The sequence below is a fragment of the Sesamum indicum genome, linkage group LG2 (genome assembly GCF_026168435.1).
Source record: "Sesamum indicum cultivar Baizhima isolate 11 linkage group LG2, ASM2616843v1, whole genome shotgun sequence".
NCBI lineage: Eukaryota > Viridiplantae > Streptophyta > Magnoliopsida > Lamiales > Pedaliaceae > Sesamum > Sesamum indicum.
The window spans coordinates 5,179,516-5,196,066 of record NC_142658.1 but is presented as its reverse complement, the minus strand read 5'-3'; the positions used below and the strand labels follow the sequence as shown (position 1 = coordinate 5,196,066).

Here is a 16,551-nt window from a genome sequence, read left to right as displayed (position 1 = left end):
TTATTGGGTATTGGGTATTGGGCATTGGGTAAGTAAAACATGCACACAACGCTTCCATTGATTGTGTGCAAAATGAAACATCATCATAATTCATACGCACAAAACTGCTTCTTCACACGACACAACACAACAAATCAACAATCAACACCACTTTTAGCCCATAGATATCAACATTTTTCCATTATTTCATCATCATCATCATCTGCACCGGACGGACCTCCACTTAAATCAATGTTGCAATGTATTTTCTATAAAGAGTAGATTTTGATAATTATAATTTGTGCATGCATTTATGAGCAGATTATAAAGAAAACAAAGCAGATTTTGAGCCAAGATTTCATGCATATTTCCCTCTAATTCCACTTACCTTCTCATTCAATTTTAATACTGCTTGTTTTCTTTGCTTGTACGTTTGAAACATGTTGTTATATATTTAGCACACTCGCACTCACCATTTCATGGTAGAGTGTGGAGGAGTCAAAATTTTGCTAGTTGTGGAGTAGTGGAATGGTGGTGGGGCGGTGGTGGTGGTTTGGGTTGGTGGTGGTAGCGACGGCGGTAGGTGGTGGCGATGTAACCTATGATGGAAAGTCGCTCATTGTTGATGGGCAACGGAAGCTTCTCTTCTCTGGTTCAATTCATTATCCAAGAAGCACTCCTCATGTACTCTCTCTCTCTCTCTCTTGTCGTGTGTGTGTGTGTGTGTGTTTTCTTGTTTTCTCTTTTCTTGGTAATTGTTTTCTTGTTGATTGATATGGGATATGGGTCTGGCCTTTTTGGATTTTGATGAACAAGTGCCGGCCTAAAACTTGTTTTTCTACATTTCACACAATCTAAATTGATCAAACAATTTCCCCAACATTTTGATTTTATTCTTTATTTTTGCTTTTTACCTTTTCAAGAAAATTCTACCAACTTGATTTTGTTGATGATATTTCCAAGTCTTTGTTACCATTTTAATTTTCTAAATCCAATTTTATTACATCTTACTCTGCACTTGTTTTTTAAAAAATAAAAAATAAAATAGATTACGCAATTCAAATTACCCCTTAAATACAATAATAAATGTAATAGAAAATCCAATTCATTTAATTTGTTCTTTTATCATAAAGCCAAAAACACACATGTTCTTGCACAATATCTAATTCCTAATTAAAAACAACTCACACACACACACACACACACGTTTAGAATTTTATAAAAATAGACAGAAAGATTCACTTTTTCTTGTTGTGGACACATCACAAGAAAGTTTTACTTGCCATCAAAAATTTTAATTCAAATTACATTTTGTTTATTAAAAAATAAGTATAATATATTTATGATATAATTAATTATTTTTTAAAATTTTACATCAATTATAAAATAAAGTAATTATATTTATTATATAATTAATTTAAATAAAAATTTGAGTTGTTGTGGATAGGAAAATCTGCCAACTACCTCAATTCCATTCGTTACAACATGTACTCATCACGTGCAACCAAATTTTCCAGACTTGTTCATGTAAATACAATGTCTGCTGCTCACATGAACTATATATATATATATATATATTTTTTCCTTTCCTTTTTCCTTCACCTAATTATTAATACTCGTGAGTAACTTTTGCCCTAGCATTAGGAGACTGTCTTTGACATTTAGTTGAGTTGACATCACTTTTTTAAATGAATTTGGATTCGCCAACTCCACTGTAATAAAAACAAATACGTTACTTTTTTTTAAATCGGGTTTAAACTAAAATTTAATATTATTTTTTTTTTAAAAAAAAAGTATTTTCTGCATAGTAATATGGAAAATCAATTGTTTGCAACAGATGTGGCCGTCTCTGATTTCGAAAGCCAAAGCAGGGGGACTGGACGCCATCGATACCTATGTGTTCTGGAACCTTCACGAGCCTCAACCAGGCCAGGTAGCTGCCTTCACTCTTTCTTTCACACACATACACGCACACATGTGTGTTTGTATATTGTATTTCAAGTGTGTATTAATTATAATACTGACTTAGAAAGACCCAAAAAAAAAAAAATGTCAGTATGATTTCAGTGGAAGACGTGATATAGTGAGATTTATAAAGGAAGTGGAAGCACAAGGTCTCTATGTCTGCCTTCGGATTGGTCCCTTCATTGAGAGTGAATGGTCCTATGGGTAATCTTTCACTTACATCACCTCTTCTTCCAATTCAAATAACTCTATTTTCATGTATTTTTCTGCTACATCTGCTGCCGCAGAGGGCTTCCCTTCTGGCTGCACGACGTCCCGGACATTGTATTTCGATCCGACAACGAGCCATTTAAGGTATTCGTATTATTCTTGAATTTTTATGATATTTGGAGGTCGATGGACAGAAAAGATTGAATAAGTTAGTTGATAATGAGCTTGAGAGGTTGATGACAGTTTTACATGCAAAATTTTACGACGAAAATAGTAGACATGATGAAGTCTGAGAGATTATATGCTTCACAAGGAGGTCCTATTCTACTGTCTCAGGTTCAAACTCTTCTTTTCCCGCTCTTTCTCTTGTTTTTATTTTTGTATGTGAAAAGAATGTAGTAGCTTTTTTTTTTTTTACGATGATGATGAGATTTATGCAGATTGAGAATGAGTACCAAAATGTAGAAAAGGCGTTCCACGATAAAGGCCCACCGTATGTCCATTGGGCTGCAGCGATGGCTGTGGGCCTTGAGACCGGTGTGCCGTGGGTCATGTGCAAGCAAGATGATGCTCCGGATCCTGTGGTAACACTAAACACCCTCTTCTGATTTTTCACATATTTCTGATGTATGGATCCCGGAAATGGACTTCATCGGCCTGAAAGGTGACCGACATGGATTTTGATTCGTGGGCCTAATGATGGGCTTACTTAGATCCATTAAGGACACAGGCCCGGCTGGCCAACTACTGCAAACACATCAAGTTTGGTGGTAATCTTAATAAGGAATGTGCAGATCAATGCATGCAATGGGATGAGATGTGGAGAAACATTTGTAGGACCAAATTCACCAAATAAGCCGGCAATTTGGACAGAAAACTGGACACACTTGTAAGATATGCTACAACCTCATATATGATGAGTCCTGCCTCAAAACTATGCACTGAGATGTCTTGACTTAGAGTTTCTTTCTCTTGTTTGCAATGTGAAGCTATGACATATACGGCAATAAAACAAAAATCAGATCAGCTCAGGACATTGCATATCAGGTTGCTCTGTTCATTGTAAAGATGAACGGCAGCTACATAAACTACTACATGGTAAGCCTACATGTGCATGTATTTTGATTTTTCCCGTGCTTCTTCGTTGTGGCTACTAAGAGTGTATTCCTGTTCATTCAGTATCATGGAGGAACTAATTTTGGCAGGATGGCCTCTTCGTTTGTGATAACCAGTTATTATGATCAAGCTCCACTGGATGAGTATGGTACATATCACAAAAATATACATCAATGTTTCTACTTATCAATGAGTTCTGATTACGATATATGAGCTTCGCAAAACTTACAGGTTTGACCCGGCAGCCAAAATGGGGTCATCTCAAGGAGTTGCATGCAGCAGTAAAGCTGTGCTCAGATACCCTACTATATGGACAACAATCAAATTTCTCTCTGGGTGCACTGCAAGAAGTACAGATATCAACAATTCCATATGTTTGATAATTCACTTTCTTAGATGTCGATATACATGCACAAAGGATCTTTCATTGACAGTTTTTCTTAAACCAGGCATATGTATATTCTAGAGATAACAGAGAATGTGCAGCATTTCTCTTTAACATGGACAAGGTGAATGATGCAGAGGTCCAATTTCTGAATAGAACATTTCAACTTCCTGCTAAATCAATTAGCATCTTGCCTGACTGCACAAACGTGGCATTCAACACGGCCAAGGCATGTATCAGAACACTATGCTAGATAGACGTTCATATAGATACTTCTGCGGAAATGCATAAACAATTACCTTCTTTCCTCGTCCTTCTCTCCAACAGGTAAGCACCCAAATGAGTACAAGATCAACGCAAAAAGCTGTGGGGTTGGACTCACCAGAGATATGGAAAGAATGGAATGAAGCTATTCCAGCATTTGATGATAGTTTGTTGAGATCAGATTCACTGTTAGAGCAGATGAACACTACAAAAGATGCATCTGATTATCTATGGTACACTACCAGGTGAGTACATATCCATAAATGTGTTTGAACAATCTTTTGCTTGCATCTAACGATCAGACCTCAACTTAGCCAATATGATTAAAAAATGACTTCTCTACTTAAAACACACAGTATATCTGTAATGAGGTAATAGTATAATAGAACAAGTAAAATATGACACTTCTAATTTCTATACTGTTATCAGCTACTAACAGCAACATGCATACTGTAGCTATCAGCAATCCGAGGACTCACAATCTGTGATCACTGTAAACTCTCGCGGCCATGTATTACACACATTCGTCAATGGAGCGCTCGTTGGTAAGATTGTATTAAGGTTATAATACAAGTCATAAGTCCAAACAGGGTATATACTTTGTCACTAACAATCCTGTGATTGAGAAAGAGCTCTAAATGGCTTTAATTGTTGTTCTTTAATATTTCCATCCCAACTCTTTATTCTTTTATCTCATCTTTCTTATCCCCTAAGCTCCTGTTTTTCCCTCTTAATTCTTATGCTGAAAATTTAGTCAAAATAGATAGCTCCTTAAGCCATAAAACATAACCAACTCGTGGATGGAAAGATAAGGCACATCCAGAGTAAACTATTTTACTATCTCAGATGGTGCTTTTAAAATTAGTTTTAACATTCACATCGTACTTAGTTAGAATTCAACACGTTCAAATTATTGAACGCCACAACAATTTTGTCCATGGTTTTATCAAAATAACAAATAATTCACTGTGCTTTGTCTCCATAGGTTCTGCACATGGGGCCTTTAGAAACCAAAGTTTCACTCTGGAAACCACTGTTCCTTTAAACAGTGGACTGAACAATATCTCCTTGCTGAGCAATATGGTTGGGCTACCGGTATTTGCCATCTCATTACTTTGGTTTTCTACTATAATTTCTTTTCACTTCCAGGTTCATTTGGGCCTTTGTGATAGCAGTTGCAGAACCCTACTTATGAATAATCTTTATGACAAAATACACTACTCTAGCATCACTGCTCAAATCAATCTTTGTCATCATTTGGTTGTACTGGCAATTCTAGGATTCAGGGGCATTTTTGGAGCGAAGAGCTGCTGGATTGCACACTGTGACCATTCAAGAAAATCAAGTCGTCAAAAATTTGACCAACTATTCATGGGGATATCAGGTAATCACGATACATTCTTATAGACTGTAACGGTGCAAGCCTGCCTTTTCTATCAAGCAGCCTCAAAATATTAAGCAATTTTTCTGGTTGACTGACTATATTAGTTAAGTATGTCATGTATTTGGGTATTTATATAAAGTTTTATTTGGAAAATGTTAATTATTCTCCCTGCCTATTTTACTATTCAGTTTCATTTTGCCAATTGTTGCGAAGGTTGGATTACTAGGAGAGAGGTTACAGTTTCACACAGAAGAAGGATCAAGCCATGCACAATGGTTGAATTTTAACTCCTCTTCTCAGCCACTTACATGGTATAAGGTAAGGACAGAAGTCTCTCTGATGGGTTTCCTAGTTATGCATTCTTATGTAATTATCCCATATTATACAAAACCTAACTTGGTTAATGCTTTTTAAACTGACCTAAAGAACTATAACATAACCAGGTTGTAGTTACCTCTTTCATGTGACTGAAATGGAATCTTATGTACAATTCAAGCTTTAGACAACTAAACCCTATTAAACATAAATTCCTTTGCACGGACTTTACAAGAGTAACTATATAGCTGTTAGACGCAAAATGCATGCACAATATGAAGACATCAGTGTAGCAATCCATAGAAGAAGAATAATAAATTATAAAAACTCATGCTGCGATTGGACAGATCTCTTTCCTGAACATTGATTTTTCGCGGAAATGTACTTTTAGAGAAATGACAAATTGTTTTATCTATATGTTTGAATAGTTTTTTTTTTGTTAAAGATCACGATGATGACTGTCAATCAATTTTCATATAACCATAAAATAGTGATTCATTGCCTCCTTTCAGTCCAAATTTGATGCACCTGGGGGTAATGATCCTGTTGCGCTAAATCTTGGCTCTATGGGAAAAGGTGAAGCATGGATTAATGGTGAAAGTATTGGCCGGTATTGGATCTCCTTTCATACACCAGATGGCTCTCCTTCACAAATATGGTAAGATCATCACTAAGCACATAGCGGGCATTGTATGTATGCAATATGGAGGCTAAACTGGTCATGATATCATAGTTCCTAAGTTGTTTATGTATTATCATGTTTCCTTGAATGAACAATTTGAAACCCCAATCTTCTCATTATACTTCACAAACTTACTCAGTAATCCACACAGAAAACAAATCGAATTTCTCTCTCTTTTGTGTCTGATTTCTTGACCCACTTAAAATTTCAGGTATCATATACCAAGATCCTTCCTCAAACCTACAGATAACCTGTTAGTATTGTTTGAAGAAGAAATTGGCAATCCTCTTGGCATATCAGTAGACATTGTTTCAATATCAAAAGTATGCGGACATGTGTCAGATTCTAATCCACCTCCAGTAGTTTCATGGAGAAGAGAAATGCCAAGCCATAATAAGCACCATGGAAGAAGACCTAAAGTTCAGCTTCGTTGTCCTTCAGAAAGAAATATCTCAAAAATTTTATTTGCAAGTTTTGGAAGCCCTTCAGGTGATTGCAAAAGTTATGCTGTTGGGAGCTGTCACTCAACCAATTCCATGGCTGTCGTGGAGAAAGTAAGCTATTATTCTTTTGCCTTCCTATTTATTTACTTATGTTGCATGAAATGGGAAGAATGATCAAGAACTTCAACTATACTATATCAGCTGTTTCGCCCTCACGAAAGATGATAACAATCTACACTCTGGTATACAATATGCTGTGTTAACAGGATCATTATGTCACATAGCAAACTGTAATAGGAAATCTAAAATTATGGCACTCTTCACTTACACATAAAAGATAGAGTAGAAAGGTAAATTTTATAGTCCTAAGAGCAGGTGGCTTGACCACAGAAATCATGACCATCTTCGTTTATGGTTTCACTAAGGTATCAAAATCACTGTTGACATTAGATATGGCAACCTGCTCAAGTGAAATCTAGTAAAATCAAGAGATATTTGATGAATATCATTGGTCAATAAAAGAAGTATTTGTCTACTACAACCATTTTGAAACCCATAAGTAATACCATTTTGTAGACATGCACCAAACTTTCCTTCATGACTAACTGCCTTTCATACGTTTTTCTATTGACTGTCCCAGGCTTGTCTAGGAAAGAAGATGTGTTCAATTCCTTGGTCAAACAAAAAATTTGGAGGTGACCCATGTCCAGGAATTCCAAAAAGATTGCTGATTGAGGCTGAATGCCAATGATAATGGTTACAGTATCTTCCCGGACTAACATATACTACAGTTCAGAACAGGAAACACACACATACAAATTATTGATTCGAACAGCTTCAGTCTGAATAAAGATGGGAGAAATTTTGTAACAGCCAAGGGGCTCAACAGAATATCTCACATTATATATGCATAAACTAATTTCAGTTTCAGGTTTATAAGTACATGCTGTGTGTCCAACTGTTCTACTATTCTTTCATGTGCATATTTAATCAATGATGATTTAGATACTCCAGTATTTGATCAATGAGAAGCTGAAATATCGACCAATTAATTGGCCCTACTAAATACAACACAGATATCAGTGCAGGAATACAAGGCATAAAGGAGATATACTTTCAATTCTTAATATATCGACAAATAAGCACCAAATTGCACAAATGGAATACTAAAATGCTAGGTGAACTTACATTCTCATTCACTGAACAGCAATAATTCAGTTACAGTGATGCTTGAATGGAGAATATATACTCAAATACAATGACAGCTCTCGTGAACATCATTGTTGCTCAAATACTCCTGTAAGTTATCAATCAATGGAAAGTATTAGGCATTACATTTGCAAATTGCAGTCAGTGACTTGTAGAGAAGCTGCTGCTGAACATAGCATAAGCAAGCATTGCCATTTAGCTCTGCAAAACTGAAACCCCCACCCCCCCACCATGACTTTCCCAAATTTTGGCTAGAAACTATTTCATTAAATGCACATGGATTAGATACGAGAAAACGATACTTTCCAAATCAAGGTGATCTAACTGAGAAGGATTAGTTGGGGATAATAGCATTTCCTTTTTCTCATTCCTAGGTTAAACCTTCATAACTGCATAGAAGGAAATTTTCTATGATCACCCGTTCTTCGGTGTGCGCCATGCTGACTCACTTAGTAACACATCAATTACAAAAGAAACTAGAACCAAATTGATGTGATATCTTCTTAATTTGAAAGAGAAGTTTGATATTAAAAGCTTCTCTTTTTCTCTCAAAGCCCACAACATTAAGTTTTCTAACAACTCGAGCATGTACATGTAAGCAAGTGGGATAAATATGATGCATTTAGTAAGCTGCAAGTTATAACAACATCCCTTTGGCAGATTGTGAATTTGTGATTACATACATTTGTCATTGAAGTCATTTATGCCCTCTCTCCCAAAGTCCTCTCATCAATCTTTACAGCTACAGAACTTGAGCTCTCAGAATATCCAGGTTTAACTTGATTAATCGAAAACGAATGGGGCAGACAGATTTTCTTCTCATTTACCAGTCATTTTTCTTTTATTGACTGGACGTTTCTTTGTTTCTTGTATTGCCTGAATTTCCATTTGAAGCTTGGCTGAGCCTTTTTCCTCAGTATTCCAGAAGCTTGACGGCAAGATTGCTTTCTGCGAGGGCAGTTCAGAAATGAAAAGCAGAGTTTGGGCCCATCCAGCATACTTCCCGTATTTGCTCACAAAAGCATCGGCCACACGATTGCAAATACTAGGTGTCAAGCGAGTGCCCGCCAGTTCAGGGATGAGATACCTGGTTGCGATCTTTCACATCAGAAAGAGAAACATTAATGGATCAGCAAAAAATCCATATAAAAACTAAAATTGATAATAGGTTTGAAATCAGATAATTTTAATTGCACAATACTATACGAACATAAATACTTTACAGGCTTAATCAAGAAAAGTCAACTTCACCTCATCCTAATTTTTCAAGTTGGGAATGTGCCTTATTCAAGGAAAGTGTTCCTTTTTCGTTCTTTGGTTACTGATGAATAATTGTGAATTTAAGTTGGAAAAGTTTCTGATAGTTTGATTATTCGTAGAAGAAATTACCAAGCTAAAACAAACACGTAGGTACTTAGCTAAAACTCAAGCAATCAAGTCAAAGAATACGAAAGCTCTTAGTACTTTAATAAGGGAGAATAAGGCTCATAAAGATGCCTTCATCTTTAAGAACATGAAGTAGAACAATTTTCTCCATACCAAATTTTGAACTATTACAAAAAGAAAGCTTAGATAGTTCAGACTAGTCTTGTGACCCAGAATCAAAACTTCTTAGTAGCTCACCTGCCACACGTGAGTATCAACAGGAATGGCATGATGTTGATCTAAAGAGAAGAGAGCAATGCATGCAGCCACCTTCGGACCAACACCAGGCAAACTAGATAAACCATCAATTGCTCCTTGAAGATCTAATTTACGAAGACAAGCAAGCCATTCCACACCTCCTCCAGGCTTTGATTTCAAAGCTGCCACAGTCCCAACAATATATTTAGCCCTGCTTAGTCTCAAGACAAAATTAGAAGAGGTTAAGAAAAGAGGATGTGTCCTTTTCCAGTTAATAGATATACAATTTACATACCATGGCAGCCAAAAGAAAGTCATTATCTAGAGCAACAAGAAGATGAATCAATTGCTTTTACAAATTAAACAGCTCAAAGTTTCACCTCTCCTTACTCATCAGGATAGATACTCAATGTATTATGTGTTGCAAACACAAAGTTCTGGGTCTGACATATGCAGCTTGATTTTCAAGTTTTGCCTCAACTCATGGTGCTGACGAGAAGCTTGATGAGTTCTATGAGAAGTTACCATTGACAGAATGCCCTGACCTGGTTTAATTATTAATATAGTCAAGCTTGAACGAGCTTTAAACGAGTTGATCACGACTAACTTGATCTTCTACAAATTGTATCATTTTAACTACTCAAGACAAGTTTGACCAGAAGTTCAAATACATTTCAATTTAAGCTTGTTATGGCAAATCAAGCGGGCTCAAATGAGGTTTTACCAATCGATCTCAAATATGGAATAGTGTGATCTGTTTTTCGACACTACTAGCAACGGAATGCAAATTAGATAAATTCACTATCCGTAGCTACCCAATATTACATGCAAAGGGACTGATTTAAACCAGCCCAGGGGATATGTGGAGTACCCTTTCAAAGAGTCTAAAAGCAAATTTTGCTCCGAATTCAATAAATTTCAACCCACATAAACTCCAAACAACGTCAAAATCATAAACAAAAGGCTTCATTACTGAAAAATGCAGGAAAGAAAATAGACCTGTATCCAAAGCCAGCTTCCCTGAGCTCGGATTCCGTCACCACTGCCAACCTTTCCAGAGTCGGGAACTCAAAAAAATCATATCCACCCACATTACCTAAAAAGTTCCCCTTGGACGAGATAAAGTCCACCATCTTAGTAATCCTCTGTATATTATTATTAGATGAGCAAATAAATTGAATCAAGCACTCCAATGGATCCTGCCTCAAAACCCTAGCGCCCTCCAAATACAATGCTAGCTCAGCAAACCTCTCATCAGAAGCCTTAAACTCGTTCCACATCTCATTTAACGAAATACCCATGTTCAGAAAATCAAAAAGATCGATTCTAGCAATATCCTCGTTGCGCGTGAAATGAAAATGGTACGCTACACCGTTGTCCTCAAGTTGTTTGAGTGAGACGAGGTGTGGCCCAATGGGGCCAGTATATTGCAAAGGGCCAGTTTCTTTCCACCTGAAAGTCTGTCCAGTCGGGAAAGTGAGCGGCAAATAGAGCTCAGACTTGTCAATATTAAGGCGTTTCCATTTGATGGCATCGACGGCGGCGGCGAGGCGTGGTTGGGGATTTTGTAAAATGTTGCGGCGTTTCTTGGAGATGGGCACGAGGAGTTTGCTGAAGGATTGTCGCTGTTGTGGCGTCGGAGGGGTCGATGGAGTTGGAGGCAAGCGTGATTTTGCTCTCTTCATGCTTAGAGGTGATCTCGGTGACTGCATCTGCATGTACAAAAAGAGGAAGAAGGGTTTGCAGGTGATTCTGTGCAGTCTCACATGGACAAAATTATTATTTTTTCCTTAATATCTTTTTTTTTCCTTAATAAATCGATTGCAAATTGGCAATAAAATGATGCATTTATTTTTCAATTATCAATAAAACCTAATTCAATTAACAAACGGATGACTCAAAATTACAAGATTAGTGTGTGTGCAACTAAATTAAAATATTAGAATATAATCATTACATTTTCAAAATTATATAATTTAGTTAAATAAATAAAAAAAATATTAAATTGTTAGTAATTATTTAGAGAAAAGTGGGAGGAGAAAAAATATAAAAGTTGAGAGAGAGAGAAATGAAGGTTGAGAAAAAAGAAAAGAAAAGTTGGGGAATTTATTTAATAAATGCCAAAAAAAAATTAATAAAGTAGGGTGATTTTGAAGGTTTTAGAAAATTAAGTGAGTAACCGCGGTGCCACAATTTTTATAAAAAAAAAAAAATTCTCTATGTCACCTCGGTGGCTAACCGCGGTGACATAGATTTTATTAAAAAAGTATTTTTTAATGTGCCACCGCGGTCGGTAATGATATTTTGCAGGTTTTCATCACCGCGGTGGCATTGATATTTTAAAAAAAAAAATTTAATAGCCACCGCGGTGGCATTGACATTTAAAAAAAAAATTAATTAGCCACCGCGGTCAGCTACCGCGGTGACACATTTTTGCCGTTTGAATTTTCGGCCTCTGACACCGCGTTATGTTAGCGCGCTGACAGTCAATTTTTCTTTTCCAGTGTCTGACACCGCGCTTTCTTAGCGCGGTGACAATCAATTTTTCTGCATTATCGTCTGTGGCACCGCGATTGCTTAGCGCGGTTTTATTAGCTATATAAATCGGACGCTATTCTCACATTCATACACACTGAAAAATCAGGAGAAGCAGCTTCAAAAAATTAGCATTCCATTTGTTATCCCTTACACTCTCAAAATCAGCCTTCGAAAATTCATACACCACCATATCTCGCAATTCTCGTAAAATTTCTTCACTTGTTATTTGAAGATTTACAATTGAAAAGGGGTATAGTAAGTCATTTATTAAATTTTTGTTTTTTTTTTAAATATCTTATTATATTATAAAAAAAATTTATATTGATGTGTATTTTATTTTGTTCTGAAGATTTGGCGGATCAAAACACTGTTGATATTGTTATATATTTTGGAGGTCAACAAATCAATTCAAATGGTTCTGTAAGTTATGATTGACCTCCACTCGGATTCATGCAAATTTCTCGTAGTACTATATTTGCTGAGTTAGAGTTAATTTTGTATGAAGAAATTAGTATGGATAGGAATAATTTTAAATTGCATATATTCTTTAAATACATAACATTTAATTTTGGCCAAAGGAATGAGATATTGTTGACAATTAAGAAGGATCGTGATATGCAATTTTTTTTAAATCCGATGAATGGATATGTGTCGATTGATATTTTTGTCGAAGCGGAGAAAGTTCTGCAAAATGCTGTACCAGATGGCTCAGCTGTTGGTGATTGGGGAACGTATATGTCTATGATAACCCAAGATTTGCCGAGCTTACCAGTAGTAACTCAAGAAATGGGGCGGTTTGGTATTAATGAAGATTATGCAAGTCCATCATCGTATGCAGGCCCCTCATCATATGCAGGTCCATCGTCGTATGCAGGGACAAATGCATATTCAGGTTCATCAGATTATGCATATCCATTGGATTATGCGGGTTCATCTGTATACAATGATGAAGATGCCAAGCTTGAAGCTAATAGCTTGTTGAACACTGAGCAAGCTGACTCAGAACTAGATGAGGTCGAATTAGAATACCAGATTTACCAGAATAATGACGATGATGGTGATTTAAGTATACCTGTTATGATGGAAGTTCTTGGTGAGAATGCAGAAGAGCATTTTGATTTGAACATGCCTGCCGTGCCCGACAGAATGAACCTATATCCAGAAGTTCTATTTTTTAGCACAACACACCCAGAAGTCCCTGCAGACTCGATTGATATCCCTACTGGTAGGTGGGGCAATTTTTATGACTCAAACACTGGAGAGCTCGCCAACGGAATGTTGTTTAAAAGTAAGGACCATTTGAAAGGAAGTGTACAAGATTACTCGGTCCGATTTGCAAGACGAGAATACCGAGTGGTCGAGAGCAACAAAAAATTATGGAAAGTCGCCTGCAAATACGAAGCACAGACTGGGTGTTGTTGGATGCTAAGGGCCATATTCAAATCCAACATGGGATTATTTAAAATTACCAGGTATGTCGGACCACATACATGTCTGATGAATGAGATTTCTATTGACTACGGTAACTTAGGAAAGAGTATGATCGCAACACATCTGCTGGGTATGGTTCGGCAAGACCCATCCTGTGATATAAAACATGTCCAGCAGATTGTGAAAGATAAATTTGATTTTGAAGTCCCATATCATAAGGCCTGGTTTGCTTTGAAAGCCGCTAGAGAACAAGTGTACGGCACTTGGGAGAGTTCTGTGAAGAAGCTGCCCAAATATATGGCGGCATTGCAAAAATAGAATCTTGGGGCCGTTGTGAAGTGGATGCATTTGGAAACAGACAGCCAGGGCAGGTACATGTTGAATTATGTTTTCTGAGCATTCAGACCATGCATTGAAGGATATCGTTATTGCCGTGACGTTATAAGCGTGGATGGAACACATTTGTACACGAAGTACAAGCATAAAATGCTGGTAGCAGTAACTTTAGATGCAAATCAGCAAGTGCTGCCGTTAGCGTTTGCACTCATGGACGAAGAGTCGCTTGCGTCATGGCGTTGGTTCCTCCGAATGCTTTCCAAATATTTGTTGCCATCAGAGGATGATCGAGTTTGTTTGATTTCAGACAGGCATGCTGGCTTGATCAATGCTATAAATTATGTACCCGCATTCAAATTTCCTCATGGAGTACATCGATTTTGTTTACGGCATGTTTGTTCGAATTTTAACACCAAATTCAAGAACATCCAGTTGAAGGATATGTGCTGGAGAGCAGGGGCTGAAAACAATCCTCGAAAATTTGATAGAATAATGGAAGAGATCAAATCATTGAACGAAGAAGCATACGACTGGCTGGGGAGAATTGACAAGGCTCAATAGACGTTGGCGCATGATAGTGGTTGGAGAATGGGTATCCTAACTACAAACATGTCTGAGTGCATAAATGGAGTATTAAAAGGTGCGAGACGCTTACCAATTATGGCTATTGTGCAAATAACGTTATCCCGCTTTGTGCAGTATTTCTTGCAGCGCTCTACACGGTGTAATCGTATGATCAATGCAAATCAACAATGGGCTGATTTTGCGTTCAAGTTGTTCGAAGCTCGACAGGCAGAGGCAGTACGTCACATTATTCAGAAATTTGACTATAACCAACAATCTGCCTCAGTGGTAACATTGAGCTTGACCGGGCAGGGCTCTCGTATTTATATCGTCAAATTGAAGCATCGTATGTGTTCTTGTGACAAGTGGGGTGCAAATGGAATTTCATGTTCACATGCCATTCAGGCATGTCGGCATTTTGGGGTTAATGCGTCAAATTTTATTCCTCACTATTACAGTATACAATCATACAAGAAGACATATCAAGGGAGGTTTGAGCCTGTATACGGTGAAGAATATTGGGATCCGGTGGATTTTGAACTTGTTCATAATCCCGCAGTGCGAGCTCGTCGAGGCCCGGGTAGACAAGTATCTACTAGAATACCGAACAAAATGGATAGACCACAAGTACGTGCTCGCCAACAATATCAGGCTCGTCAAGCTCGGGGATGATTCTATCTTGTTAAAATAATTTTGTATCATGCTATATATGGTGAAATGCAACTTTGTAATTGCAAATCTTGAAAAAATTTTATAGACATTTCAATTTTTTATTTGTAATTTGTAATTAAAATGCAACTTTAAAATAATCATAAAATGATAAAATGATAATTTGTAATTGCAACTTTATAGACATTTCAATTATTAACATTAAATAATCATAATTAAAATGTTTTTAATTAAACAATGTTTTCAAATAATACACGGGTTGTATTTTATTTTAAATTTATACTAATCATACTTTGTATTTAATAATCATACTTTATATTATACTCATTAAATATATATTATACATAACATATATATATATACATCTGTTAAATTTATATTATACATAACGTATATATATTATAGACATTTAATAATCATACTTTATATTAACAATCATACATAACGTATACATATTAAATTTAAATTAAATCTAAATTGCTCTTGTGCAAAATAACATAAAATCACATTAAATAAAATAGAAATTTTATACACATCTCAATTTACATATGCAATATTCATAGAAATTTTTCGTATGTAATACACAAATCTAATAATGCCCTCCAGTGCCACAACGTGGAGGCCTTCTGTTTCTTCGAGGAGGATTATTATCTCTTTGGTCACCGAGTGTGTTCACATCGGTGTTTTCGAATGGAACCAGTGATGCATCATATTGTCTTCGGATTTTCGGGTTAACATTATGTGTAAATGTATCATCAAATGATGGCATGTATGGAGCATATGGAGTGTAAACAGTCGATGGACCTGTTTCCGGGTAAAAGCTCGACGGACCAGCCTCCGTGCAAACAGTAGATGGCCCGGCCTCGACATGTACGCTCGATGGACCAGCCTCTATGAATGCGTTGCCACGAGCTGTGTCAACCGGTCTAACTCGAACAGTTGGATACCGTGAACTAGAAAAGTTCATAATTTCACGTCCGATCGTACGCGCTCGCGCTCGAGTATCTCTTAATGACTGTTGATCATCTCCGGAATTTTCACAATCAATCACTAGCTGCTCCATTCTATTATACTGGTAAACAAAATCAAATTAGCAGCATAATCGACAAGCTAAATTAAATGAACATTAAAAAATATAAGGTGCTTACAACATATTCCCAATCACGGGTGTCAATTGGTCGATAGCCCGGCATATTCGTAGACAATGTGTTATGTGAAATTTGGACCCGAGTAATTTGATGATACCAGTTTATATAATCAGGAACGGTATCAAGACCACCTTGAATAACGGGTCCTTCCACCACCAGTGATTGCACATCGTTCAATTTCGCAACATAGTCCGCGTGAAATGTTGCCCAGTTCATATCTTGACGTCCCCGCCTGTCTATTGTGTGTAAACGACGTTCACTGATTAATGGGTTTGGGAGGATGTCTTGCA

At 36.8% G+C, this 16,551-nt stretch overlaps 2 protein-coding genes across 8 annotated transcripts; one reads left to right on the top strand and one right to left on the bottom strand.

The window, feature by feature from the left end:
* Positions 1-116: 116 nt before the first annotated feature.
* BGAL16 (beta-galactosidase 16) lies at positions 117-7,685 on the top strand. The gene is made up of 19 exons (XM_011071084.3): positions 117-663; positions 1,817-1,912; positions 2,036-2,148; positions 2,232-2,298; positions 2,398-2,490; positions 2,595-2,738; positions 2,949-3,043; positions 3,144-3,252; positions 3,334-3,418; positions 3,502-3,620; positions 3,720-3,884; positions 3,983-4,164; positions 4,376-4,464; positions 4,905-5,014; positions 5,199-5,303; positions 5,517-5,621; positions 6,131-6,276; positions 6,512-6,854; positions 7,384-7,685. Exons 1-19 carry the CDS (start codon positions 508-510, stop codon positions 7,492-7,494), a joined length of 2,433 nt encoding a protein of 810 aa, XP_011069386.1. The 5' UTR covers positions 117-507; the 3' UTR covers positions 7,495-7,685.
* OGG1 (8-oxoguanine-DNA glycosylase 1) lies at positions 2,999-11,353 on the bottom strand. Of its 7 annotated transcripts, none has more exons than XR_016063939.1 (7): positions 10,575-11,353; positions 9,576-9,786; positions 8,636-9,050; positions 7,932-8,040; positions 3,955-4,124; positions 3,500-3,853; positions 2,999-3,405 (listed from the first exon to the last, which is right to left on the bottom strand). XR_016063939.1 is itself a non-coding variant. In XM_088877378.1 (4 exons), the coding sequence occupies exons 1-4, from the start codon at positions 11,291-11,293 to the stop codon at positions 8,021-8,023; spliced, it is 1,221 nt and encodes a 406-aa protein (XP_088733504.1). In that variant the 5' UTR covers positions 11,294-11,353; the 3' UTR covers positions 7,760-8,020. The 7 variants fall into 7 exon arrangements, 2 of the variants coding, with proteins under 2 accessions (XP_088733504.1, XP_088733505.1); XR_016063936.1 differs by having other exon boundaries at positions 8,780-9,050; XR_016063940.1 differs by lacking the exon at positions 3,955-4,124 and having other exon boundaries at positions 3,500-3,611.
* Positions 11,354-16,551: the final 5,198 nt, after the last annotated feature.

Coding starts and splice junctions, on each gene's coding strand:
- BGAL16 (XM_011071084.3), top strand. CDS start 508: ATGGTGGTGGGGCGGTGGTGGTGGTTTGGGTTGGTGGTGGTAGCGACG. Junction 2,149..2,231: donor GAGAGTGAATGGTCCTATGG/GTAATCTTTCAC, acceptor CTGCTGCCGCAG/AGGGCTTCCCTTCTGGCTGC. Junction 5,015..5,198: donor GCAATATGGTTGGGCTACCG/GTATTTGCCATC, acceptor TGGCAATTCTAG/GATTCAGGGGCATTTTTGGA.
- OGG1 (XM_088877378.1), bottom strand. CDS start 11,293: ATGCAGATGCAGTCACCGAGATCACCTCTAAGCATGAAGAGAGCAAAA. Junction 9,787..10,574: donor GAAGCTGGCTTTGGATACAG/GTCTATTTTCTT, acceptor GAGACTAAGCAG/GGCTAAATATATTGTTGGGA. Junction 8,041..8,779: donor CAATAAAAGAAAAATGACTG/GTAAATGAGAAG, acceptor GATAACTTACAG/GAGTATTTGAGCAACAATGA.